The sequence below is a fragment of the Anabrus simplex genome, chromosome 7 (genome assembly GCF_040414725.1).
Source record: "Anabrus simplex isolate iqAnaSimp1 chromosome 7, ASM4041472v1, whole genome shotgun sequence".
In the NCBI taxonomy this organism is placed as follows: Eukaryota; Metazoa; Arthropoda; class Insecta; order Orthoptera; family Tettigoniidae; genus Anabrus; species Anabrus simplex.
Window position 1 is genome coordinate 248,878,619 of NC_090271.1, and position 25,619 is coordinate 248,904,237.

General features: G+C 42.9%; 1 protein-coding gene across 1 annotated transcript in view; it reads left to right on the forward strand.

Annotated features, from left to right (window-relative positions):
- LOC136877093 (uncharacterized) overlaps positions 1-25,619 on the forward strand; it is a 901,324-nt gene that overhangs the window by 160,150 nt on the left and 715,555 nt on the right. Inside the window, exon 3 of the mRNA XM_068228539.1 lies at positions 3,175-3,350. Coding sequence (XP_068084640.1) covers positions 3,175-3,350 — 176 coding nt within the window. The remainder of the gene's footprint in view (positions 1-3,174; positions 3,351-25,619) is intronic.

The following is a 25,619-nucleotide window of genomic DNA, read 5'->3' on the forward strand; positions in this document are numbered from 1 at the left end:
TTAACATCATACAATACAGTGACACGTTTATCAGGGATTTCCCCTTGCGACAACTACCGAGTTATTAAGCGGTTCTCTTTCGGTACCCTTTTTCCTTCCACTAATAGCGGGCATGAACCAGATAGGATAAAGTCAGATTTACGGCTTTGTGGTCTCAAGGCTCTTTCTTTATCGCCATTCTCGCATATCCATGTCAAGAGTCGCCTAACCACAATCAAAAATAAGAGTGAATAACACTGAATGGAAATCAATAAACCACATTGTTTAGAAATGATCAGGAAAATTATCCGCGCTGCCATACAGTTTGCATTCACTAAGGCACTAAATCCGCGGATATCCGCATCCGTGCAGGGTTTTAGAGTGAACGAATGGACTATACCAATCCCATGGGCACAACCACCTTTTCCGACATTCAATACAATTAATCATCCGTTTTCATTCCAAAATTAATACAATATCTGCCATTCTCTAAAATCGAAACCGCAACATTCCAACGTTCAGTCTGAAGTCTTCTATGAGTGAGCTACACATCCAATACTGCAGAGATATCTGGTTTTTCATCTTTCTTCCTGAAGTAATAAATAATACTCAATCTAACTAGCGCCTTTGAGATCCACATCTTATTCATATTAACCTCGTCCAAACATTCTCATCACATAATCCTATCATTTAAGGCAGGGCCGCTCAGAGTGCATGCCATCGTTCAGTGCGCTGTCCAGTACACAAAGTGCTCGCGTTGGAAAGGCACCCTCTACCACAGCTCACTGCCACCTATCTGTCCCCGTACCCTCACTGTTTCTCACATTCTACCACAGTTCACTGCCACCTATCTCCTCCCATACCCGCACTGCCACTCACCCTCTGCCACTGCTCATTGCCAATATCTCCCCCCTACCCTCACTTTCTCTCACCCTCTCCCATCTGGTCACACTCTACGCAAACTGTCTAGCAGAAGGTGGTCCCCAATCTACTTTCAGTGTAGTACCTTTCGTAAATGGCGCATTTCGAAAACTAAAAGTAATAGCACATTTAAAAAATATGTATTTCTGATTTTTTCAGCTTGTCTGTGATATCAAGAGCAATTGTCCGACTGACAATCTTTAGAATGTTTTCCAAGTTTGCGTCTGTCTGAAGTGGCCATAGTCTTGATTTCGTACTTTGGAATACTCGTCACATAAGGCTATACACTAAAAGACAGATATCGTCGCACCATTCTCTCCTTTTTTTTAATGCTCATCACTGCTGCCAACTTGAGTTGTTACATATTGCAATCACGAGATACAACCATCAACAAACTAACCTCAATGTAAGTAGCAATAATAAGAGGTTCCCTTATCCAAGTAAATGATAATAACTGATCAATCAAGATATTCATAATTAAGTCGGTTTTCAAGCTTAATGAGGAATTAAGGAAATATACACTCACTCGCTTACTCTCACTCAATTTAATGTTACATATTTATGCCTTTATTTTGATATACACATTTCTACAACCGTATTCTCCGGCGTTTGCCTTGAGTAAATAATTCATCCCTCTCCTTGAAATTTGCTCTCATTTGTCGGATTGAAGAGAAACTGTGTTTTAATAATACACACAGGCTAAGTTTGCAAACCGTACCAAAGTTGTGACAAGACAAGATTAGTTTAAGTTAGGTTGATAACGAAATTGCCTTCCATTTGAACTCAATTGACCTGTATAGAGAAGGTAATGTTTCTTTCCTTTTTGGAGGAGTTTTTTGCAGACTTTCCTTGCTTTTCAAACATCCTAAAATAGAATTATATACGTAAGTACTGGACGAAGTAAGACTGTAATTAATCAAATGCTGCGTTCGTCGTATCACACCAACTACGTTATTAAGTGCATTATTCGAACATGCCACAATTATATTTACCTGGTATTACAAAAGAGAGTGAAAATCCCACAGAAAGAGAAAATATGCTTTAATTTTACCCGGAAATGTAACACTAGTGATTTTAACAATATGGTTGTGGCAATGTGTAATTCTCCCAAATCACGAAATAAAACAAAGCTTGTATAGTGCCAACTTGCCAGATTAACAGTAACTGTAAGACGTCATATCGACAAGTAGGATCCCTGAACTGTATGGTTAGCAACACTGTATTGAACTCAATAGTTAGGAAATAAACAAAAATCCCTACCCTCATATTAAGAGGGAAGAAAGAGTAAGGTTGTGCACTTAGTGTACAGACTTACGTGCCAGAGAGCAAAACCGTTCACAGGGACCCAGAAATGGATAAAACATTGACTCCTTCTCGATAGCCTAACTTGGGGTGGTACTGTACTAATTATTGTAAATGTTCTGGAACATCTGCTACGTTTAGAGAAAACGACCTTATAAACGCATCACGGAACGCGGCTTGGCGATGACCTCAAAGAAGATTTCTCAGTTTATAAATAAAAATAAATAAATAAGACTTCTTTCTGTGAATTCCCGGTCTAGAAAGCCAAAAATAACAGCCTAGAGTATTCGTTGTGACACTACGTAATCTGCGGGCCTTCGGGTTAAGTAGTGGCCACTTTCATTGACCTGCCCCAGTCTTATCCTCGGCGTTGACAGTATCAGAATGGCTCAGGAATGAGTGATGCAAGTAACGCCAATTCTTATGCAGCCCGTCCGCCTGATGAATGGTGTCAAAATGTCACTGAAAAGTTAGTTTGCGCATTTCAGTGGGCTTGGCAGGCTGATATGGAATAACACCGTCTGGCTCAATGAGTAAATCAAAAGAAAACGTCCTCACTCCTAATTTATGCTATAGAAGTGTTCAGTAATAACTCAGTTATTTTTGACACCTGATGGTGAAGCTATTTAGGATCTCACCAGCCCTTGGGCTGAAAATTCAACATACATACAACATAAATACCTGGATTTATTTATTCGTGTACTTATTTAACGCATTATTTTTATTACTGTAACTACTCCATTGGTTTATTTTACCCGAGCAGTATGCATTCCATTATCCATGTTATGTAAGTTGTGCTCCACTTGGCTGCTGTCCACGGCCTCGTGAGACATGTGGGTTCCACCGGGACTAGTTTAGTGTAGAATTGTCCAATAACAAGGCTGGTTTCAAAACAAGAGTCTTTAAAGAGTTTTTCTTGGATCCGATGTGCCCCTTTGAATGTGTGATATAGTACTTTTTATCTCATTTCAGCAATACAGATTACAGTGCCGTTCGGAATCGCATTGCCCACAGTCAAGAAGAAGAAAGGACGTCAAAGTAGGAGGGGGACTTCTGATGAACGAAAAGAATTATTTAAAGGAGAGTCGGGGAACCAGACGCATACACCAGCTCTTAACCGCCTGGAAGAGATCTTCAGCTTCTTGGAGGTAAGAATAGAGTATACATACTCCCCTCAAAAAGACCTTGAAGGGTCGGTGGGATAAGTGCCTCAATGGTCACGGCGATTTTGCCTGATTAGCGGCCCGATTCAGGACCGTATGGCTCACCGGACAAAAAATTAGTTACTCCTTGGATAAATCATTACAAGCATCATTTAATACTGTGTAAACCCGCCTCTGGACTTGATAATCGCCTGCATTCGATTAGGATGTGAGTCCACAAGGCTGTGATGGGGCGTCGAGGTTAAGTCATTCGCCGAGGGCTTGATCGCTTAATTCCACCAAATTGCGAGGAAGTTGATGTCAACGTTTTACCCACTGTTCCATCATGCCCCACAGATTTTCAATGGGATTCATGTCAGGTGATCTTGCAGGCCAATAGAGATGTAATAGAGCGGGAGAGTGTTCATAAAATCAGTCACATATGCGTCCATCCCGATGAACTTTGCCGTTGTCATTTTAAAAATCGGGATATGAGAAGGATACTCATCATGTAGAAGCTGGCTGAGAGGCATCGCCTGATCATCCAGAATGTTTAAATACACATGCTGGTTAATGTTAGTAGTCACCTCAGTGAGCGGGTCCAATCCATGACACAGAAAACACCCCCAAAACATCACAGACCCACCTCCGTCTTGAACCTGACCTTGCACATATCCAGGATGAAATGCTTCATTTGGTCTTCGGTGTACTCGATGACGTTCGTCTTGGATTACAGACACCAGTGAGATTCGTCACACCACATTACGTTCCACCAGTGAGCTACTGTTCACGTTCGATTATTTCTAGCCCTTTGAAGACCTTGTGTGGGCAACGGCCCCTTGCGGGGTGACTGATCCCAAATGTTTCTTGCGCGCAGTACCCGTCGCAATTTTCTCTTGCTAACAAGTTGGGATGGACCTTCATTCACTGACTGGAACAATTCTGTCGGGTTTGGAAGCAATTTTGATTCACAAGCCGTGAAACGCGTCTCCGCTCCCTCACAGTCAGGATCTTTTTCCGACCACAATTCTGACGTCGTGTTTCGTGGCCACATGTAGTACACGACTGCTTGTTCAGAGTCCGCTGTTAAACACCAACAAATACAACAACTTCACGCACCGTATGGCCATGGGCACGACCCAACACGATTGCCAGTTTTTGTCACCCTGTTACATCCTCACATCTACCCATGATGACGTACTCTGTCCGCTTGAAACATAAATGTCCAACTGATCGCTACTGCCGTGTACTCACATAGAGGCAGTGCGCGTGCGGTTGAGCACAGGATTCGTTCTCTGCGCCATCTTTACACGCTTAATGATCCATCTGTGCGTGCGCACGCAAGTGACTATTTTTTAATTCGGCGAGTTTATTATCAGCTCTCATTAAAAATATAAAGCACAATCTGTATACATACTAACTGAATACATAAAACATAAGGTACATAAAAGATATTCTTTCACCAGTCTGTACTGAGCGGTTGCGTTCTGCTGCCGCAGTTCAATGGAAGGTACCGTGAACAGCGCATGCATGCCACAGAATCAACGGATACAATCCTCCCTTGAAGTGTGAAGTCCACTGATTAGACCCATGCTCCCGTGGAACTCGTGGACGCCGAACCGTGTGCATATGTGGGCGTAGCTTGTAATTAGGTCCTCTCCAGATACTCGTCTTCGCTACTTCCTTGTTGAAGAATTCTTTTGGAATCCGATGAGGTCTTTCTCCTAGCACAACAATCGATGCTGTAGTATCAGGGAGTCTAAATGTGGACTTTAAATGTCCTCCAAGAAGTATGACTAATTGGCTATTACGTATGTCATTCGGTTTCCGTACATTTTGAAACCTGGAGGACTCGTTTCGGGTTTTATGTCCTCAGACTTGCTACAGTCAGTTTAGACCATATCAACCGAACACCATACGTTGCAACTGGAGCGATTATAAATTTTAAATATTGCCATTGCGGTATCTATTGAGAGGTTCTGGTGCTTAGGGATCTCATACATGATAGTGATTGCTGCTGCACCTTTTTCTTGAAGTGGGAACGTTGAGCCTGTAGTTTGAAGAGTGATTCCTTAGTATTTAAGCGATGGAACAGTTTCGAGAGGACAGCAGCTAATAGTGTTAACCGTTCCGCTACGGAGGCGGACAATAATTCTGGTAACAAAGTTGTGAGTTAACAATAAACAAATTGGAAACCAGTTAGAAAGTTATTTAAAAGTTCTGAATATAAAGTTTTGACTTAAGTCTACAAGAAAACCGGGGAAAAATTTCTAATGACTAGAAAATATAAAACTAGTGAACCAAATTACGTTAGCTTCCATTTCAGCAGCATCACGGAGAGTTGGATGGCGTGATTTTAGTCTATTAAGATTCAAATGTGGCAGGTCATTATACACGGGTAGACTAGGATTTCTCAAGATCTTGTGGAATTCCTGCATAAGGGCATTAGATCGGCGTAGGTCAGGTGGCAATATACCAGTTAGCAGTGGAAGCTAATGAACTGGAGTAGATGTGATTGCGCCAGATATGATGCGCATTGTGGTGTTAGGCTGGGTGTCAACAAGCCTTGTATGATGACTGTACAACTAAACTGGTGCACAATACTCACCACTTGATTACACTAAATCCAAGGCTGAAGATCGTACGGTGCTTCCTGAAGATCCCCAGATAGTTCCACACAGTTTAATGAGGATGTTGTTTCGAGACTTCAACTTTTGTGCTAAGTTCAGGAGGTGTTGTTTGAAGGTTAGTATACGGTCCAAGATGACACCAAGGTATTTTGGGTTCCAATTATGACAAAGAATTCTCCCTCTGAAAGTAACATTCAGTTTCACGTTCGCCAAACGATTATTTAAATGGAAGCAAGACACTTCTGTTTGACTCGCACTATACAACTATATGATGTATTCTGCCAAAATAATTACCATAAAAGTTCGTTAGTTTTAGAAGGTAATATACTTAACTTTAGTTACAGTCGAAGTGAGGTTAAAATCCAGTCTTCTCAGAAGATGATAGGCAATGCTTTCGTAAACACAGTTTGGTAAAAGCAGAGGGAGTTTCATCTATCACATGTTGCTGGGTTGAGAAATTGGATTCCTAACTCTGACGAACATTGAGGCAGACTACTTCTAATTTTTTGTTTCATTCCGTATGCCTCCTAGAAGGTAGCGCTTTCTCTCAGGCCTGAGTTTCGGAGAAGGAGACGTGTGGGTCAGTGTGAGGGATTGGCGACCGTGGCCTATATTGGGAACTGTCCGGGCATTCGTCTTAGTGCAGGAGAATGGAAAACCACGGAAAACCATTCACAGGACAGCCGACGGTGGGGACCAGCCACTCTCTGTCTCCGGAATACAGAGGTGTAGAGCCAAGGTTGAGCCGTGGCCACCGGTTCTGAGGTCCAGAGTCGTTGACTGGAGTAGCTTGCAGCGCAGTGATGTAGGCCTACAGTGCCGCGCGGTGAAGTCTAGTGAGGTTTAGTGACAGTTGATGCCAAATATATAATCAGTGCTCAGATGAAGTAGGGCCTTCCAGATGGATCTCGGACAATAATTGTTTAAAGTATGAATGCTAAACCAAGTTGGGAGTATTTTGCTTTCAATTCATTTTTAGATATTTTAAATTACAAGAAAGTGTTCTCTACATTAATGAACAAAGTTAATGAAAACTATTGACAGTAAAAAAACGAAATGCCAAAGACGCGGTTACAAAACCCAGATAGGTAGTTACAATCAGAAAACTAAAATATTTTTGCGTTAAGTGCGAAAACACAATAGCCTAGAATTTGCCTATCCGTCGAAATGACATAGCAACGGGCGACATTTCAGTATTAATGTGAAGGTCCTCCTACACGTACGTATGTTATGAGCTCGATGGTAATAGGCATGGAATCTATGTTGAGTGAAAACAGTGTTATATGTCATCGGTCGCTGCACGTTTAGCTTCCTCAAGTGGAGCACAACTAAGTCATGCAATTGTTTCTTTACAATGAATAGCAATCGTGTAACTGTAGAAAAATGTCGGAATTTCACTTGTTAAACATATGTCAAGTTTTATGATGAAGTTTTATTGGAATGGAAACCTTTTAGAACATTCTTTCACCCCAAAGTACCTAGGGGTAACGCTGGATCGCTCCCTCACTTTCAGGAAACACTGTTCCAACATCAAACCCAAAGTCAGTGCCAGAAACAACATCCTGAGGAAGCTGAGAGGTAGAAACTGGGGTGCAAAGCCACAAGTTCTTAGAACCACTGCATTGGCTCTGTGTTTCTCTGCTGAAGAATACCCATCCCCTGTGTGGTATAGATCATCCCACGCCAAGACTGTGGACCCTGCCTTGAATGAAGCTTGTAGATTAATCACAGGATGCCTGAAATCTAACCTTGTTGAGAAGGTCTTGCTGACTTTGCACCTCCAAGTATTCGTCGAGAAGTCGCTGCTGATCAAGAACGACTGAAGGTTGAGAACGTTGAAGCTCACCCATTGTTTGGTCATCAACAATCTCAGGTGGTGGTGGTGATTATTGTTCCCCCCCCCTCCCTTAGCTATTGGCTTTACGTCGCACCGACACAGATCGGTCTTATGGCGTCGATGGGTCAGGAAAGGGATAGGACTGGGAAGGAAGTGGCCGTGACCTTAATTAAGGTACAGCCCCAGCATTTTCCTGGTGTGAAAATGGGAAACCACGGAAAACCATTTTCAGGGCTGTCGACAGTGGGGTTCGAACCCACTATCTCACGAATACTGGATACGTGCTGCACTTAAGCGATTGCAGCTATCGAGCTCTGTGATTATTGTTTTAAGAGAGAGTGCAACTAGGCAACCATCCTCTATTAACACTAATCAGAGGGAACAGATTGTAGGGATCCGACACTTCGAAAAATGAAGATATCGGTCAAAGGAATACAAGGGCCACGAAGGGCGTGAAAATGAAAGACTCTCTAGCCCTCGCAAACCTAATAGCGTCGGGGTCGGAAAAGAACAAGAGTAGACCAAAGGAGGTCGGATAGGGTAGATGAAAGTGAGGAGCCTGGCACAAGTAAGTGGAAGCAATGCCAGGACTCAGCCAAGGGCCCTGTGGTCGCCAGCCCATGATCCAAAGTACAGAGCCCCTGGGCCCCCTATTAGTCGCCTCTTGCGACAGGCAGGGGATACCGTGGGTGTTATTCTACCGCCCCCACCCACAGGGGGTTCAACAATCTCAGTGTAGGCTGAAATCCAGGAAAAGTTTCCTCCAGACATCAAAGCCTTTGAAATGACCACCAGATAAGGCAAGACTTTTCTTGTGGAAATCTAAGCAGCAAGAATGGATGGAGCCACGTGAACATCTTCCGACTGGCTACAATGAAGACTGGAGTTTTTGGAGGTCCCTTAACCGATTAAGAACTAGTGTCGGCAGGGCTAAGTCCTCACTTAAGTTATGGGGCTTCACATCAGAGGACAGCAAGTGCGACTGCGGTGAAGAACAAACAGTGAATCATATGTATCAATGTCCTCTCTGCCCATTTTCATGCTCAGAGCAAGACTTCATGCTTGCTGATGACAATGCCCTAGGTGTGGCTCAGTTTTGGAAAAACACCATCTAGACGTACAGTACATTTGGTCAATTTCCTTGTTAATTTTTGTAATTTTTGTAAATAGTTTATTATTTTATTTTAACTGTATGATTAAGTATGCTTTTGAGACGAGTAAATAAAATGAAGTTTTATAAGTGAAACTGACTAATATTTTAACTACATTTAACCACATTTTAATCATACCACGTAAGGCTACATTATTGACAGCCCTAAGTTTGCGAATAGGAAGGAAAACGTGATTAAAGTGATGTATTTAAAAAGGGGATGCACGTTGGCTTTTGTACGTAAGGTGGAGGAAAATTGTGTATCGTAGCTCATGTAATCAGGAGCCAATTGACGTCATTTTAGACCTAGGGAGGTAAATTTCGTCTCTGGACTGACCCCTATTCCACCCCAGTTCAGAATTAAAACTCTTCAAAGAATGGAATTCGGGTCGTACATGTAAATGTCATGCCGGCCCCGCGATGTAGGGGTAGCGTGCTTGCCTCTTACCCGGAGGCCCCGGCTTTGATTCCCGGCCACATCAGGGACTTTTATCTGGATATGAAGGCTGGTTCGAGATCCACTCAGCCTACGTGATTACAATTGAGGACCTGTATGACGGTGAGAAAGCGACCCCGGTCTAGGAGTCTAAGAATAACACCGAGAGGACTCGTCATTCTGACCATACGACACCTCGTAATCTCCAAGACTTCGGGATGAGCAGCGGTCGCTTGGTAGGCCATGGCCCTTCGGGGCTGTTGCAGCATAGGGGTGTGTGGAGTAGGTAATAATTATTTCGTGTGGCTATTTCTAGCCAGGTGCAGCCCTTGTAAGGCAGACCCTCCGATGAGGGTGCGCGGCATCTGCCAGGTGTAGGTAACTGCGTGTTATTGTAGTGGAGATAAGTGTTATATGTGGTGTGTGATTTTCAGGGATGTTGTGGACACTACAAACACCCAGCCCCCGAGCCAATGGAATTAACCAATGCAGGTTAAAATCCCCGACCCGGCCGGGAATCGAACCCGGGACCCTCTGAACCGAAGGCCAGTACGCTGACCATTCAGCCAACGAGTAGGACTGTGGGGTAGGTAAACGTCAGGCACGCTATCCTTATACCTACACTTTGGCTGGCTTGTAAGATTGACGGCAACGTTTTGGCAAAATGAAGGGCAAGAGGAAGAAAGGTAAAATAGAACGAGTGATGATGGTAAGGGTAATTATTTTTTAAGGATAAGTGCAATTGCTCGACTCTCATATGAGGAAAAGGAGGAATTCCATTACTTGGGAGAATGTAGATACCTGAAAAAAGAGAATATTTATGACGGACGCGAAAATGAGAGTAATAATAATGTTATTTGCTTTACGTCCCTCTATCTCATGGTCTGATTTTCGGAGTCGCCGAGATGCAGGGACTTGGTCCAACAGGAGTTCTTTTATGTGCCAGTAAATTTACCGACACGAGTTTGGCGTATTTGAGCAAGGGCCACTGTACTTAGCTGTGACTGAGCGAGTTGGCCGTTCGGTTAGGGGCGCGCAGCTGTGAGTTTGCATTCGGCAGATACTGGGTTCGAACCCCACTGCCAGCATCCTTGATATTTCCGTGGTTTCCCATTTTCACACCGGGCAAATGCCTGGGCACGGTCACTCCCTTCCCACATCTAGCCCTTTGTCGCCATAAGACCTATCTGTGTCCGTGTGACGTAAAGCTATTTGTAAGAAAAGAAATTTAGCTGTGATCAAATTTACCAGAGGGCCGATGACCTTAGATGTTAGGCCCCTTTAAACAACAAGCATCATCATCAAACTTACCAGCTAGGGCTCAGAATGCCAGCTCTCTACCGTCTTAGCCTCTCAGACGGCTCCATGGCTAAATGGTTAGCGTGCTGGCCTTTGACCACCGGGGTCCCGAGTTCGATTCCCGGCCGGGTCGGGAATTTTAACTATAATTGGTTAATTTCGCTGACACGGGGGCTGGGAGTATGTGTCTTCTTCATCATCATTTCATCCTCATCACGACGCGCAGGTCGCCTACGGGAGTGAAATCAAAAGACCTGCATCTGGCGAGTCGAACTTGTCCTCGGACACTCCCGCATTAAAAGCCATACGCCATTTCATTTTTCACCAAAGTGTGTCAGCAGGGCCAAGAAGCATGAATACTGTACGTACGTGTACGCAATTTCTTTATTGTGAAGCACTAACTGCCTTCCTCTGCTGCCTCCTAGCTGGGAACATTAGTATTCTTCAGCTGTCGTCCCTGGGGTTGCCATCCTTCAAAGTCACCCCCACCAAAAGGCGATCACTATCCTGCCTCCTTCCCTCGCCTTTTGTTTTCTAGTGCGACGTCACAGTCGCGTGCCGCGTTGCGCGCTCAGCAAGTCATTTGCTTGTCCTTATATGAGACAACAGCTGTCCTCTAGTCGCTCCATAGGAGAGAAACAACCCTCTTTTTGTTTCAGGAAATAAAAATAAAGAAAATCAACTATAAATTCATGACCAAATTTGAACTTGTCTGCGTTTGGACAGAAGCGAGTAATATATGCTACTGTTTCATGTTAGTAGGTCCGTTTATGGCATTCTCAAGACTAATGGTAAAAGCATTTGGATGTGCTATTGCAAGATGGAGGAAGAGATTTCAAGAACAATGAGTGGCTGTTCGGTAGCATGCTCTGTATTTTATCCGGAGTTCGGATGTCCTGTATTCGTTCGCATTTTACTTCTACCCACCTGTATCAGATCAGTCAATCACCACTGATCTGCATTTAGGGCAGTCGGCAAGGTGGCAGATTCCCTAACTGTTGTTTACCAAGTCTTTTCTTAAATAATTACAAATAATTTGGAAGTGTATTGAACCTTGGTAAATTATTCCAATCCCTAACTCATCTTCCTATAAACGAATATTTGCACCAATTTGTCCTCTTGAATTCCAAATGTATCTTCATATTGTGATCATTCCTACTTTTAAAATAATGATTTCCTCCCTCGAAGATGCCCTGAGGTTCAGTCAGCCTACACAAAAATGAGTATCAGGTCAGTTCCTAGGGACAAACACGTCCGGGCATAGAACTAACCGCTTTATCCCACTAAGCGCCGAGGTTACGGATAAAGGAAGCCTTCACCTTCCTCTCCTCTTAGGGCCTTTACTGCCTGTACGGAGATGACTTTACTTTTTCTACTTTAAAAAAGTACAAGGGAAAATGTCTAAAATGATAATTACTCAACAAGCTATCTCGAAACCAGGCCGGAGACTTCCACACAAATATCGGAATATAGGGATTGGATGAATAATTTGAATAAAATGAGCAGAAATAATCGGCAACTGTAAAACACGCTAATTATCTTGTCAGTGAAATACCTTATGCTCTCTTGAGTTCTTTTCCTTGAAACAAAATATACAAGGATATCGGATTATGTATTGAAATAGCCAAAAGATATTAAGTGGAATGTCACACATTTAGGTTGTCCTTCGCGCGTTTCGGACTGGAACCGCAATACTCGTTCTTCTTGTTACGTATTCATTAATCTATCCAATTACGTGAATATCAGCATCAATTCGGAAATGAGGACAAAATATCTGCAACGAAACGAGTTTCCTGTGAGCTGTAGATGAGTTTGTACGCAGCCTGAATTCTTGATCGGGTGAGTTCACAACGAAATAAAATAACAATTTGTTTCCTTCACTTAAAATGTCGACTCTCATCAACATTTTATATAACTGGTCTCGGCGGAGTTATCTGGAACTGTGTCATTGTTCGTATGACTTGACGTGAAGAATTCAATTACTAAGATTTACCGTTACTTCATTGACATACACAATCATTTAGTGATGCTATAGGATCTTCAGCTTAAAGAATGCTCGATTCCCAACAATTCCATTATCAACTCTCATAGAACAACAAGGAGTTACTGGAGACTTTTAACTAGCGTGGTGTAGTGGCTAGTGTGATTAGCTGCAACGCCCTGAGGCCCTAGTTGGATTCCCGGTTCTGACACGAAATTTGAAAAGTGGAACGAGCGCTGGAACGGGATCCACTCAGCCTCTGGAGGACAACTGAGTAGAGGGGGGTTCGATTCCCCCCTCAGTCATCTTCGAAGCAGTTTTGCGTGGTTTACCACTTCTCCTCTAGGCAAATACCTGAAGGTATCTAACTCAAGGCCACGTCTTCCTTCCCTCTTCCTTGTCTATCCCTCCAAATCTTCCGTTTCCCTCACAAGGCCCCTGCTCAGCATGGCAGGGTGAGGCCACCTGGATGAGATACTGGTTCTCCTTCCCAGTTGTATCTCTGACCCAAAGTCTCACGCTCCAGGACACTGCCCTTGAGGCGGTGGAAGTGGATCCTTCACTGAGTCAAACGGAATCCCCCACCCTGGACGGTAAACGGATTAAGAAAGAAAGAAAGAAAGACAAAAAGGAAATGAACTCCTGCGGGACAAAATTTCCGGCAACTCAGCGTCCTTGAAAACCGTAAAAGTAGTTAATGGGAGTAAAACTGATAATATAATTATCATTATTGAAACCTCACAGTTCTTCTGAAGGCGAAATACAATTTGCGAGAACTGCCACCGATGAAATGCTACACTACCCAACTAACCATGGAAGGCTGATTTTGAGGACTTGCACCAAACAGAGGCTAAACAATATGACTTACTTGGTTAGTTCTGAACACTTTCGCCTGTGACAGATATTCAGCTCTTGAGGTTGCTCAGCTTTTGACCGGTGACCATTCTGGCGAAATGACTTCTTCTCCTTTTAGACATCCAGGAGTTTTGGAGTTTGAGTCCCATGCAGAAAATCTTGTTTTGAAACCAGAGTGACCAAAAACCTCATTATGCGGAATTATGATTTTCTTTACGAAAACCCAACTCTCGACAAATCAGTTGATATCGGTGAAAAATTCAGTTAAATTACTTTAGTATCTACTCCTCCATTCAAATGAAGTCCTGCAATGTAAAGATATATCACTGTTTTTTTTTTTTTACAATTTGCTTTACGTCGCACCGACAGAGATAGGTCTGATGGCGACGATGGGGCAGGAGAGGTCTAGGAGTGGGAAGGAAGCGGCCATGACCTTAATTAAGGTAGAACCCAAGCATTTGCCTGGCGTTAATATGGAAAACCACGGGAAACTATTTTCAGGACTGTTGACAGTGGGGTTCGAACCCCCCTAACCGCATGGCCAACTTACCTGGTGTAACAAATTTTTATTATATAAAACAGCTGCAGGAATTACCGGGTTTGTCACATTGTCAAAGTTTTCATATGTGTGTTAACAATTTCAGTGCGTGCCGCACACTCGAGAAGAAAAGAAACTGCTTATAAAGCTGTAAAGTGAGCAGAAATAATAATAACGTAAGACATCATCCTCCATTTTATTTCCGTGTCCTCGGCTTGTCACATAAATAGCAGTTCTATCTATTCTCGTTTTCATTCCCCACCCTGAAGGGGTGGGGCGGGCCCCTTGGAGAGTGACGCTCTCGCTCGGGCCGGGAGATGTGTAGAGAACTAATGGATGTGTTAAATGAAGAAGAGGGAACAACGGTGCGAAAATTTGAATGAATGGCTACGGGATTGAGTTTATGAGGGTGTGCATGACGATTTTTACAATTCATAGGGATGGATAAGGTGATGCAATTCTTAATGATGAGTATGATGTGCCTAGGTCGGTCGGAAGTAGGGTCCGGTGTAGCTTTGGGAGGTTAGGAGCTGGAGGGTGGTTGTGATGTTATGGAGAGATATAATGAGGAGACGAAGAAGGTCGTATGTTTGGAGAGGTAGGGGGATGGGTCCAGTTGGGAGAGGGAGCGGAATTTGTTGTGGATATGGGGAAATACGGGGGGAGGGTTGGCTGGGGGCGGCGGTGTGATTTGTTTGATGGTTGGCGGTTGGGTGGTGGTAGGTTTGGGGAGTGGGAGGGCTCCACTCGATGGCGGTGACCATAAATTTGTACGCCGGTCTTGATGAGCTGCTGAGCGTCTTCCTGGTTGGGCATCTGGAGGCCCATCATGAAGGTAGGTCCATGGATGCTGTGAATTCTTATGGCTCTACGTACATTGACTCCAGTTTTCCATAGTTCTTGAATTATTTCTTTCTCGGTGATATCCGGAGATATCCCGCGTAAGACGCAGCTGAAGACGGCTGGTGGGGGCAACTGTTGTTGGTTTGCTGGTGGTGAGACTTCGGCGTCCGGCGGAGATAGCGGTGGTGGGCTGGCTGGGGTCTGCTGGGATGGGGGGGATGATGATGTCAGGCAGGATGATGACATTATTGGGGATGGGTGGTAAGTTGTGACGGTGGTGACCATGTCTGGGGAGGGGGTGCATGTTGACTGAGTTATGGTTGTGAGGGTAGTAGTTGTTGTTGTTGTTGCGAAGGTAGGTAAGGTTGGTAGGGGCGAATCCTGGTATGGGGGTACCTGGAGGATTGGGACGTGATAAGGGTCGGAAATAGGAGTTTTAATGGTTTAAATGTATATTGTATTAACAAGTCAATGATCAGCAAGTGTTGCTGTTTTGTTTGAGTCATCAGTCCGTAGACTAGTTTGACGCAACTCTCCATTGCACCATATTCTGTGATAAACTTTTAATTTCTTCGTAACTACTACATCCTACAGTACTCTAATTTCTTTGTCTATCTATACCGTGGCCGACCCTATCGTTCTTATCGCCTACATTTCCCTCAGAAACCAATTGCACAAGTCATGAGTGTCTTACGATATGTCTGTCATTCTATCTCTTTTTCTCGCCAAATTTAGCCAAATCGATTTCTTCTCACCAATACGAGCTTCGGCATTCCTTTGTAACACCACATTTCGAAAGCTTCTATCCTATTTTTCTTCTGACCTAGTTATCGTCCAGGTTTCACTTCCATACAATGTTACGCTCTAGACCAGGCCTTTCCAACTCGAGCACTTAGTGTTGGGGCGCACCAGCGCTGCACTCAGCAGCACCGTTCCCCTCCTTCCCCACCTAGCCCGCGCAGTGGTCGGTGCATGTGTGCGCAAGAAACAGTACATTCATTCTCATTCTCTCTATGTATGTGTGTTATTCTCAGTGGAACCTATTCGATAGAACAGACAGTGGAGCAGTTGGTTTCACCTTCGTTAAAAATGTCCTTTAATCCTTCAAGGCTGGATTAATATTTTGTTCTCAATACCGAAGGGAAAGCTCACTGTTTAATTTGTCATGTCATTTTAAGCGCAAAGTCTTCAACCGTGCGACGACACTACCACAATAAACATGTTTCCACCTATGATGACATTGTTGGCGCAGCAAGAACCGAACAAATTGCTAAGTTAAAATCGGAATTGCTGAGTTCTTCGGAGATACGTAACAACTTACTCATTAGGAATTGTTTTACATGCAATTTAGGTGATTTGTTTGCGCGTTTGATTTTGTATTATTAAGAACTGATTATAATTAGACTTTGATGTGCTGCTAAGAAAAAACACCGGGCGAGTTGGCGGCGCGGTTAGGGGCACTCAGCTGTAAGCTTGCATCCGGGAGATGTTGGGTTCGAACCCCACTGTCGGCAGGGCTGAAGATGGTTTTTCGTGGTTTCCCATTTTCAAACCAAGAAAATGCTGGGGCTGTTCCTGAATTAAGGCCACGGCCGCTTCCTTTCCATTCATAGCCTTTTTCTATCCCATCATCGCCATAAGACCTATTGCAAAAAAGAACCCACAAAGATAATTATTTTAATTATTTTACCTCCCTGTCCCACAGATACTTGAACCCAATACTTTAGAAGGCGCAGTTCGAGCACGTTATGGGGTATTGTTGCTCTGAAAATTGCAAAAAAAAAAAAAAAGAAAAAAAAAAAACACAGATGTTTTCAGAACTAGGACTTCTCTGTCTGATGCGGACTTAGAGGCTGTACTTACAATTTCTACTGCCAAATCGATTGTACCCATTATTGGTAAATTAGTTGCCGCAAAACGATGTCAGCAATCGACTTAAACTCTAAATATACATTAAGGCAAACGCAAAGTATGTACAGAATACATTGTGTGTTTATGTGTTCACAGAACTGTCATAAATAATATTGTTTTCATAAGCTGCGCGCTGACTTGACGACCTGTGGTTCTGCCTCTGTCACTTCCCCCTCATCCCCCTCCACCTCAACGGTGCTATAGCACAGCACCAGGGCTGCTGACGGGGCCGACGGGGCCGTGGGAGCACCTCAGTTGGAATCGCTTGCTCCAGACGAAGGTCTTCAGAAACATCCTTCCAATTCCTATATCAATGTTCGAAGTGGCAAAATTTCTTTTCTTAAGAGAGGCCTTCCTTTCTTGTGCTAGTCAGCACTTTATGTCTTCCTTACTTCTGAAATTGTTAGTTAAGTTACTGCAAAAGTAATAATATATTCATCTACTTCCTTCAAAGCTTCATTTCCTCATCTAATATTTCCTGCATCATCTGACTTCGTCAGACTGCACTCCGTTACTTTTGCTTTGGACTTATACTCCTTCCCCAAGGCTCTGTCCACACCATTGAGCAATTTCTCCATATCTTCTGCAGACTCACGTGAAATAACAATATTATCATTAAATCTCAGGGTTTTTATTTCTTCTCCTTGGATTGTGACTCCCTTTCCAAATCCCTTTTAAATTTAATATACCGCCTGTTCTGTATAAACACTGAAATGTAGGGGTAAAACCTGAAGCCTTGCCTCACTCCTTTTTGGATTGCTGCTTCTTTCTCAAAGACTTCGATTGTTATAGTACCGGCTGGTACACCTCCATGCCGCACATTTGAATTTTCCGCCTTAAATTACCTTCCAGCGGAGAAACTCTGAACTTTAACAACTGAATTTATCCAACAGTTCCTCAGAAGATGCCACTGTGTGTATTTTGATTTGTTTTTGTTTTTTTGGTTGATCAAGAAGTGTGGACCTTCTCTGACAGATGTCTCTACTAAAAAACTATGATCACGCACCCTGGTGCGAAGGGAAGGAACTTTTTTGAAGACATTTTGTATTCGATAGTTTGTCTTTACTAAATTTTGTTCTTTCATTTTTTGGGTTGGCAATATTAATCTTTCTTTCCGCCAGTTTTGAACTCAGCCAATCCCGAATTTCTTCAATTAATTTTCGACCAATAGTGTCTTTCTTCTTCGATGTTGATGTATAACTTTTAGCTACCCAATAAAGTTGAGTGGGGGTGTTTTAATTATTCATGAAAGGTCTCGAAGCTTCCACGACGGTTTAAAAACTGCTGATTTTCTCGACTCTTGGCCACTCGAACAACATCTAGCTCAGTGTGTGGATATGTAGCAGGGGGCGGGAAGCGCCTCTTTCTTCAGGCAGCCGTTCTTCAACAAGGTAATGGCCATTTAACATCTTTATTTCTTGCTAGCTCAGCAGTTTAACCCTCGGGGCAGGTCCGAAACCTTTCATATGTAAACAATCCATTGAAACATGTAAAATCCTTTCGGTCTTTGTAAAATTTTTATATAACTTTAACTGTAAATCGGGGATAGAGAGTGCCTTACCCTCTCGAGCTCCCCTTCATCTTGAATTTGAGGTGACTACGTTTTGTAACCGTTCTTCTATTCCTTCTTAATGTGTTAAATTTATTCTGTATACGTGTCACCTCCATAGTATGGGAATAGCCCCTGCTTATCGGCCTAGCGCTACTTAGGTTTTAACAAGCTTCATGTAGGAGTACAATTTCACGCCTCCATTTATCTTGGTATTTTGCGGCCATTTAATTAATTTGTTCTTTTACCAAGAAGGCCCATTAAATTGGGTACGAGATACCTCTGTTTATATTTGTAAGTTGTGCCTTGATGGCAGTGGATTCTGAAGTCTAGGTAAAGCCTTCAATAGGCTTGGAAAATTGAGAGCGGCTCAGCTGTTTCTTAGGTTTGAAAAGTGCCTCCGGGAGTCATGAGGTTGAAAGTGGGGAGCAAGTGCTCCAGGTAATGAGTGGTTTTCTGCCCTTCGGTAATTTGTGGTTCTGAGCTGAGGGGTCAGGAATTGTAACTTGGGGCACGAAGCCCAGAATTTGTAAAGACCTCTTAACTTGTGCTTTATTTGTAAAACTACTATCGTACCTGAATTTTCATTGTTATTTCACCTAGTGAAAAGATGTTAAATTTTGTTGTCTGTTTTAAATATAACCTTTATTTAATTTTTTTTAAAATTCTTTTTTCGGACTTGTAGTTATTTTTTTTTATGTATTTATTGTCTTGTTTTATATGGCGGGACTCAGGCTATGAAGCCTGCTATTCTGTCCGACCATACATATACCTACATGAAGAGTTAAATATACACTAAATTATCTACAGTTTAATATCTTAAGGTATCAATTAAATGTTTTAATTAATCTAATACTTAGCTATGATCTAAGATATAATGTTATAAGAAATTATTATTATTTATTAACCAGGTTTGACAGAGTTTCTTAAAGCGGGGGTGGTCTGACACGCTCCTAATTTCAGCAGGTAGGGAATTCCAAATTCGGCTGGCGGCGACTATGAATGATCTACTGTAGCCAGTTGAGCGGTGAATGGGAATGCTTAGTACTGCGGTGGATGATGATCTGGTAGGAATACTAGAAGGTGATGCTAGGTAATGGAATTGTTTGGCAAGGTATTCAGGTGTGTTAAGGTTCAGTATACGATGTAACAGGGAAAGAGTGTGTAAAATTCGTCGCTCTCTTAAGCGTAGCCATGAAAGCCTACCAAATGCGGGAGAAATAGAAATAGAAATAGACCCATTCCAGCCCGCACCTTCTTTCACCTCTGCTGATCCACCAAAACACGGTAACAGTTATAACTGCAGACTGTTTTTTGCACAGATTGAAAGTAAGTCTACGTTCTCGGTATCTGATTCCGATCACCTTCAGAATCTCAAATAGCTTGGTCAAATCAACATAATCGAATGCTTTTTCTAGATCTACAACAGCATGTAAGTGGGCTTGCCCTACTTAGTTTGAAGCCAAACTGATCTTCTCCCAACTCAGTTTCAACTTGTTTTTCTATTCTTCTCTTAATAATCAAGTATAGTAGTATAATGGACACTAGAACGGATACATTCATAAAGCGAGTTTACACCTTAAAATGCTAAGCACAGTTTCATAGGGTCAATGGTTCTGCGCGTGGATATCGGAAGTTTTACTTCCATAAAATTACGTATTTTAAGTAATAGGTGGTTACTATTATATACGGTTCTGAAATATCTATTTTAATTCATTTAAATCTGAAAAGAACTGCCTGAAACGATGTCTATTAAGAGAAACTAAACTCTGATGCCAGGTACATTACTATTCTATACATATTTGACATTGGGATTACTCTAATATACAGAGGTATTCCCGTTAACAATTTCTTCTATATTAATGATGATTGACAAACAACGGGAGAACAACGACAACATGAAATGAAATCAAGTTTATCGGATTGCCATGACAAAGAAATATCATTTTCTGCTTAACTTGGAGTGTTATTTGCTCCGCATTGAATTCTCATCTTCCTGCGCAATAATATTAATTAAATTCAATTAGGTTCGCCTCTGTGGTGCAGTGATTAGCGTGGTTAGCGGCCACCCCAGAGGCCCGGGTTCGATTCCCGGCTCTGCCACGATATTTGAAAAGTGGTACGAGGACTGGAACGGGGTCCGCTCAGCCTCGGGAGGTCAACTGAGTAGAGGTGGGTTCGATTACCATCTCAGCCATCCTCGAAGTGGTTTTCCGTGGTTGCCCACTTCTTCTTCAGGCAAATGCCGGGATGGTACCTAATTTTAGGCCATGGCCACTTCCTTCCCTCTTCGTTGTCTATCCCTTCCAATCTTCCCACCCGCCTGACAAGGGCCCTATTCAGAATAGCAGGTGAGGCCGCCAGGGCGAGTTACTGGTCCTCCACCCCAGTTGTATCCCCGACCCAAAGTCTCACGCTCCAGCACACTGCCCTTGGGGCGGTAGAAAGGTAAACAGGTTAGGAAAGAAAGAAAGAAAGAAAGAAAGAAAGAAAGAAAGAAAGAAAGAAAGAAAGAAAGAAAGAAAGAAATTAAATGAGTGTTTTATATTTCTACGCCCCACCCTCGGCCCTCCCCTCAATGATTGGTAATAACTGAAACCTACCCGTGCCTGGCCTAAAGCGAAGATTCGAAAAGATAGTGATGTGAGATCTGCCAGAGATATTACGAGATTCATTTGCAAGGAAAAGTAGCAGTTAAAGAAATTTTGAATATTTAATTTACAAAATGCTTCATAACGCTGTCAAAGAAAAAAAAATACAATTCATAATTCATTAATATTTATATCTTGTTATTCCAAGCATTTACACAGCTCTTAAGAGGATGGGAGGTTCGCAGAGGAACGATTTAATCTTTCCCCAGATAGTCGCACTTCTATTATAGTACTGACGCACTACTCGTGTTTCTAATTTAAGTGTCGGCACCGTTTGTTGATTTCGAACATACGTTCCCTTGAGAAGCTCGAGAAGAAAAAAGCTGTTTATGAAGACACACCAATAAAATAGAAGTTGTGATGAGGAACCTATAACTGAGAACAATAAGGGTGAAGTTGAAGTGAGAGCTAGTATCGAATCATAGACGCTTGTACAATGTTAAACTATGACATGCATGTTGGTTATTCAGCCCGAAGGCTGGTTGAATTCTCAACAGCTCCACCAGCAGCTGTCATAGATGGCCTAGGCATCACTGAAGAGGCATACTAGGGAAATGAGGAGTGAGGTAGTCTCCCGTTGCTTTCTTCACTGAGCCAGAAATTGCTATTACATACCAGTCTGCCATGCCCACCGAAATGTATGTACCAACAGACCCTCTGAGCAACATTTTCACACCATTCATGAAAGGGACTGGCTGCGTGAGGAATGGTATTACTAGCATCGCTCATACTCAGTCACTTTCATATTGTCAAACCCAAGGATGAGACTGAGACAGGTTATTGAAAGTGACAAATTTATTCTAACTCATACCAGAATACAGAGTGAACTGTAAACACTACATCTTGCCACAAAAGGCATATTGTACGGTACCCATGGGTAAATACCCTCTAGGACGATGCCTCCATTCCTGTATGAACATCCGACTAACTCAGGGTTGGGCAGAGAGTGGGTTGTTCGTCAATTGGGTCAGGCTAAAAGTCGAAGTTCTACTCTTAAATATAAGTAAATGACAGGAAATTGGAGGTATAACTCAAATGAGAAACAATAATATGGGGTAGGATGAGTTTATTCATAAATATCCCCGAATCATACTACTCAAAAATTAAATAAATCAAATAATAAGATGTCATTACAAAAATCTCAAAACTAAAGAAATAACTGGACATTAACAACGTTAATTATTCAAAGAAGTGAAATGAAGTATTACACCCTTCCGGGCTTCGAATGGATGACCCACGCATAAGAATGCCTCCACGTAACGGGGTAAACACCCACGGATGAGATTGGATTGAAGAGCGGGTCGAATTGCTTAACGAGCTTCGAACCGCTCCCCTTCCTACTTTCTGTGCCGGCCCGGCAGCCTGAGCACTTGGGGAAGTGGTACGTTCGAAAGAAAAAAAAAACTAATACTTAAGATGGAGCCTTATGTCTATAATATGAAAGTAGGATCTCTGGGTTCAAATGCCTATTGGATACTGCTTAGCACTGCTACAAATGACAAGAACCATAAAATAGGGTTACGAATACGAATTTATTCAAATATGACAATTTAAAGAAGTTGACACAGCTCTATACAATGACTCTCCACATATGGGAGGAAAAGAAAATAATAATAACTTTAAAAAAAAATCGCCCATGGGCGTCGTCTGCATAACGGTATGATTGAGGTTTTGCGAATTGCTATCGTTCATTTTTCCTCATTAGTTCAGACCGTTCATGAAAATTTTATATTATTCTGTCGATCACACCGTGAGATGATCTGATGTCCCTATTCACAAATATTACTAGCTGTTCTAAGCACGAACATAACCGGGGCCTACGCTACATAATTTATCAAATTAAAAGAAACATTTACATGATACACAAACAAACACACATACCATTTTGCTAAACCCCGGACTCCTCATCTATCACCAAGACCACACAACGTGCATATAGGTTCTGTTTGAACTCAAAAATATATGCACATAATTACGAAACATACACTGATATATGGATATATACACTTCATGCACAAAGGAGAGCCATTTCTAGAAAGAAACAGCATGGTTCTCACTGTCTCCGGCCCAAGGCGCACGCCTGGAGCAGCTCGCTCAAGGGCGCCATCATAATCCGGAGTCGAACTGGCCAACTCCCGACCGAGAGGTACTGTGGGTTTCTGTAGATCCCTAAGCTAGCTATAGTCTCATATCACCGGATATCTGGGGGAGATCCCTACTCATTTATTAAATACCTTTAAAAAAATCACCGTGATATTATCATTATACAAGTATTCTTAGCTAAGCCATTTAAACCAACAGTGGGGCGCGTGGAGAGCCAGGGCTCCAAGTCTTAATACAATGGTGGAAACGGGATCCTTCTGTCACGAGGGCGAGAGCCAGTCATTCACAGAAAAAAAAAACAAGGAAGGGAGGGCGGTCATTCACTTCGCACGGCCATTTCTCATTCATTGGCCACGCCAGATTCTTCTCTCCCTCAAACGTTCACCCTCTCGTCTCGGGGACACATATCCATGGCCCACTTAATTTGCTTATTCATATTATCGTGGAATTCCCATAAAATACTCTTTTATTCTCTCTCATTATTATCGCTGAACGTCGACTGTGAGCCCGATCACTTTTAACTCATCTCATCGTAAATTCCTCGGGCATTCGGCCCTCTCACTACGTCTCATATCGCGTATCTTCTTCCCTTGGGCATATGGCTCTCATGGCTCCTCGTTCATACCACATAAAATACACTTATATTTAAACCTTCTGACCAAAGATTAGGGACTCTTGCCCTGGGTCTCACCCCGGCTATAGATAAAAAAAAACACTCCAAACCATTCTGGCCAATTAATCAAAAATCACGGGAGACTTGCACATGGTCCCTCACACCTATCTAAATCACACAATATGTACCTCTCCCGGTCGGGATTTTCTTCTTTCTTGCTGTACATGCACTGATCATATGTGTAAGCTAGGCATGCATTGTCTGACTGACCCATGAGTTTCCCTGGCATATACGACAACCACGTGGGACAGTGACTACCAACATTTTGACATGTTTTCCCTGCTCGCCAGCACTATTGTTCCAACCACCCCTACGGGAAACTCAAATATTCTCCTAACTTTGTTCCCATATTTGCTAGGACATTCTACATATTACTAAAAATATAACCCTCACGATAAGCTAATCATTAAGAAAGAAATATGAGTCGTCCGGGAATTTTAGCTCCCTTGAATTTACTTCAACATTATAAAAATCAATAAAATTTCCATATAGGACATGCATTAACTTACCACATTTTGATATTTACAAAAGAACGCTAATCCTATCCCCGGGTTATGTGACATGCTTAGAAATTAAATTTGGACATCACTCATCTGTTTGGTGGCCGTTGTTTCTCCTTCCACGGGAGACCCATGGTGAAGTTCTTAGCACTGCATGACCACGCGGTAGGTGGCGGGCGTGCAGTCCTTCATCCCTGGTCCGTACAAGTCCGACATCCTGGGGAACTCGTTCACAGCTGAAACCTTACAGTAATCCAAATGGGTAACACTTTACACTCGTCACACGTCCTCTATTTTCAGAGTTTACACCACGAATAAGACGGTCTTTCAAATTACGGCGAGCGCGTCCACAGCAGGTATCGGGTGGCTCACGAGACTCGAGCCCCTGATTCAGAGTAACACTTTGGGTGATGCCCAATTATGAATTTCACTGACTCATTAAAGCCGGCACTGTCTCAGCCGAATTCTGATACTTGTTTGTAAATTATGCTCGCGGATTAATTAGTTTGGCACACAGCACAGAGACAATTCACCTAGGCTCGTTTGGCCTCCCATTTCACTTCACAAAGGCTATGGACACAATAACACTTCTTTGTACGCAGTCAATGGGTTCGGACTGTAAACTGGAGCACCGCGGGACACATTGTCCTTCTCAACGACCCGTAAAAGAACAACTGTTCTCTGTGATGGCCAGCCCGGCCTATATTATCTTGCCCGCCGGAAGCTTGGGGGCGTCAACGTTCACGGTTCATTAAGAACAAGAGCTCCTTTCATACCAAGAATTGAAGATATTTAAATAGTGCATCTTATGGCCCTCTGTCTCCTCTTTCACTTGAGCAAGGCGTGCTGGACCTACGATCGGCAATTTTTATGTAATTTGCTTCCCGCCTTTGATTAATTCATTAGCGTCCTCTGGAGGGTGGAGTCATCTTTGAGCGCGACTCTTAGCTTGGGTGACGCCGTAGTTTTCACATGTGATAGCGATATGTCACCGCTGGACAGCTGGTGACCTCATTTCTTCCCCTGAATAAATTATTACATATTTTTAGTCTGGGAACCGCAGAAAATTCCGCTCTATTCAATGGTGCGTCTCACATAATTTTCCTACCTCTGCATCAAAATATCATCCCATTTTTACGCGCCAAAATCCGACGTTGGCACCCGTGACACGTGCATAAAAAACCGGAAGTTCCTTATGTTAGTTTGGAACTCTGGGAAGCTAAGCCACACCTCGGGGCGTATCTGACTACTCCAGCATCGCGTCCCCTTCTATCTCTCTCTGCAAGTTGAGAGGGCATTTCCGCGGGGGCTTGGCTCTT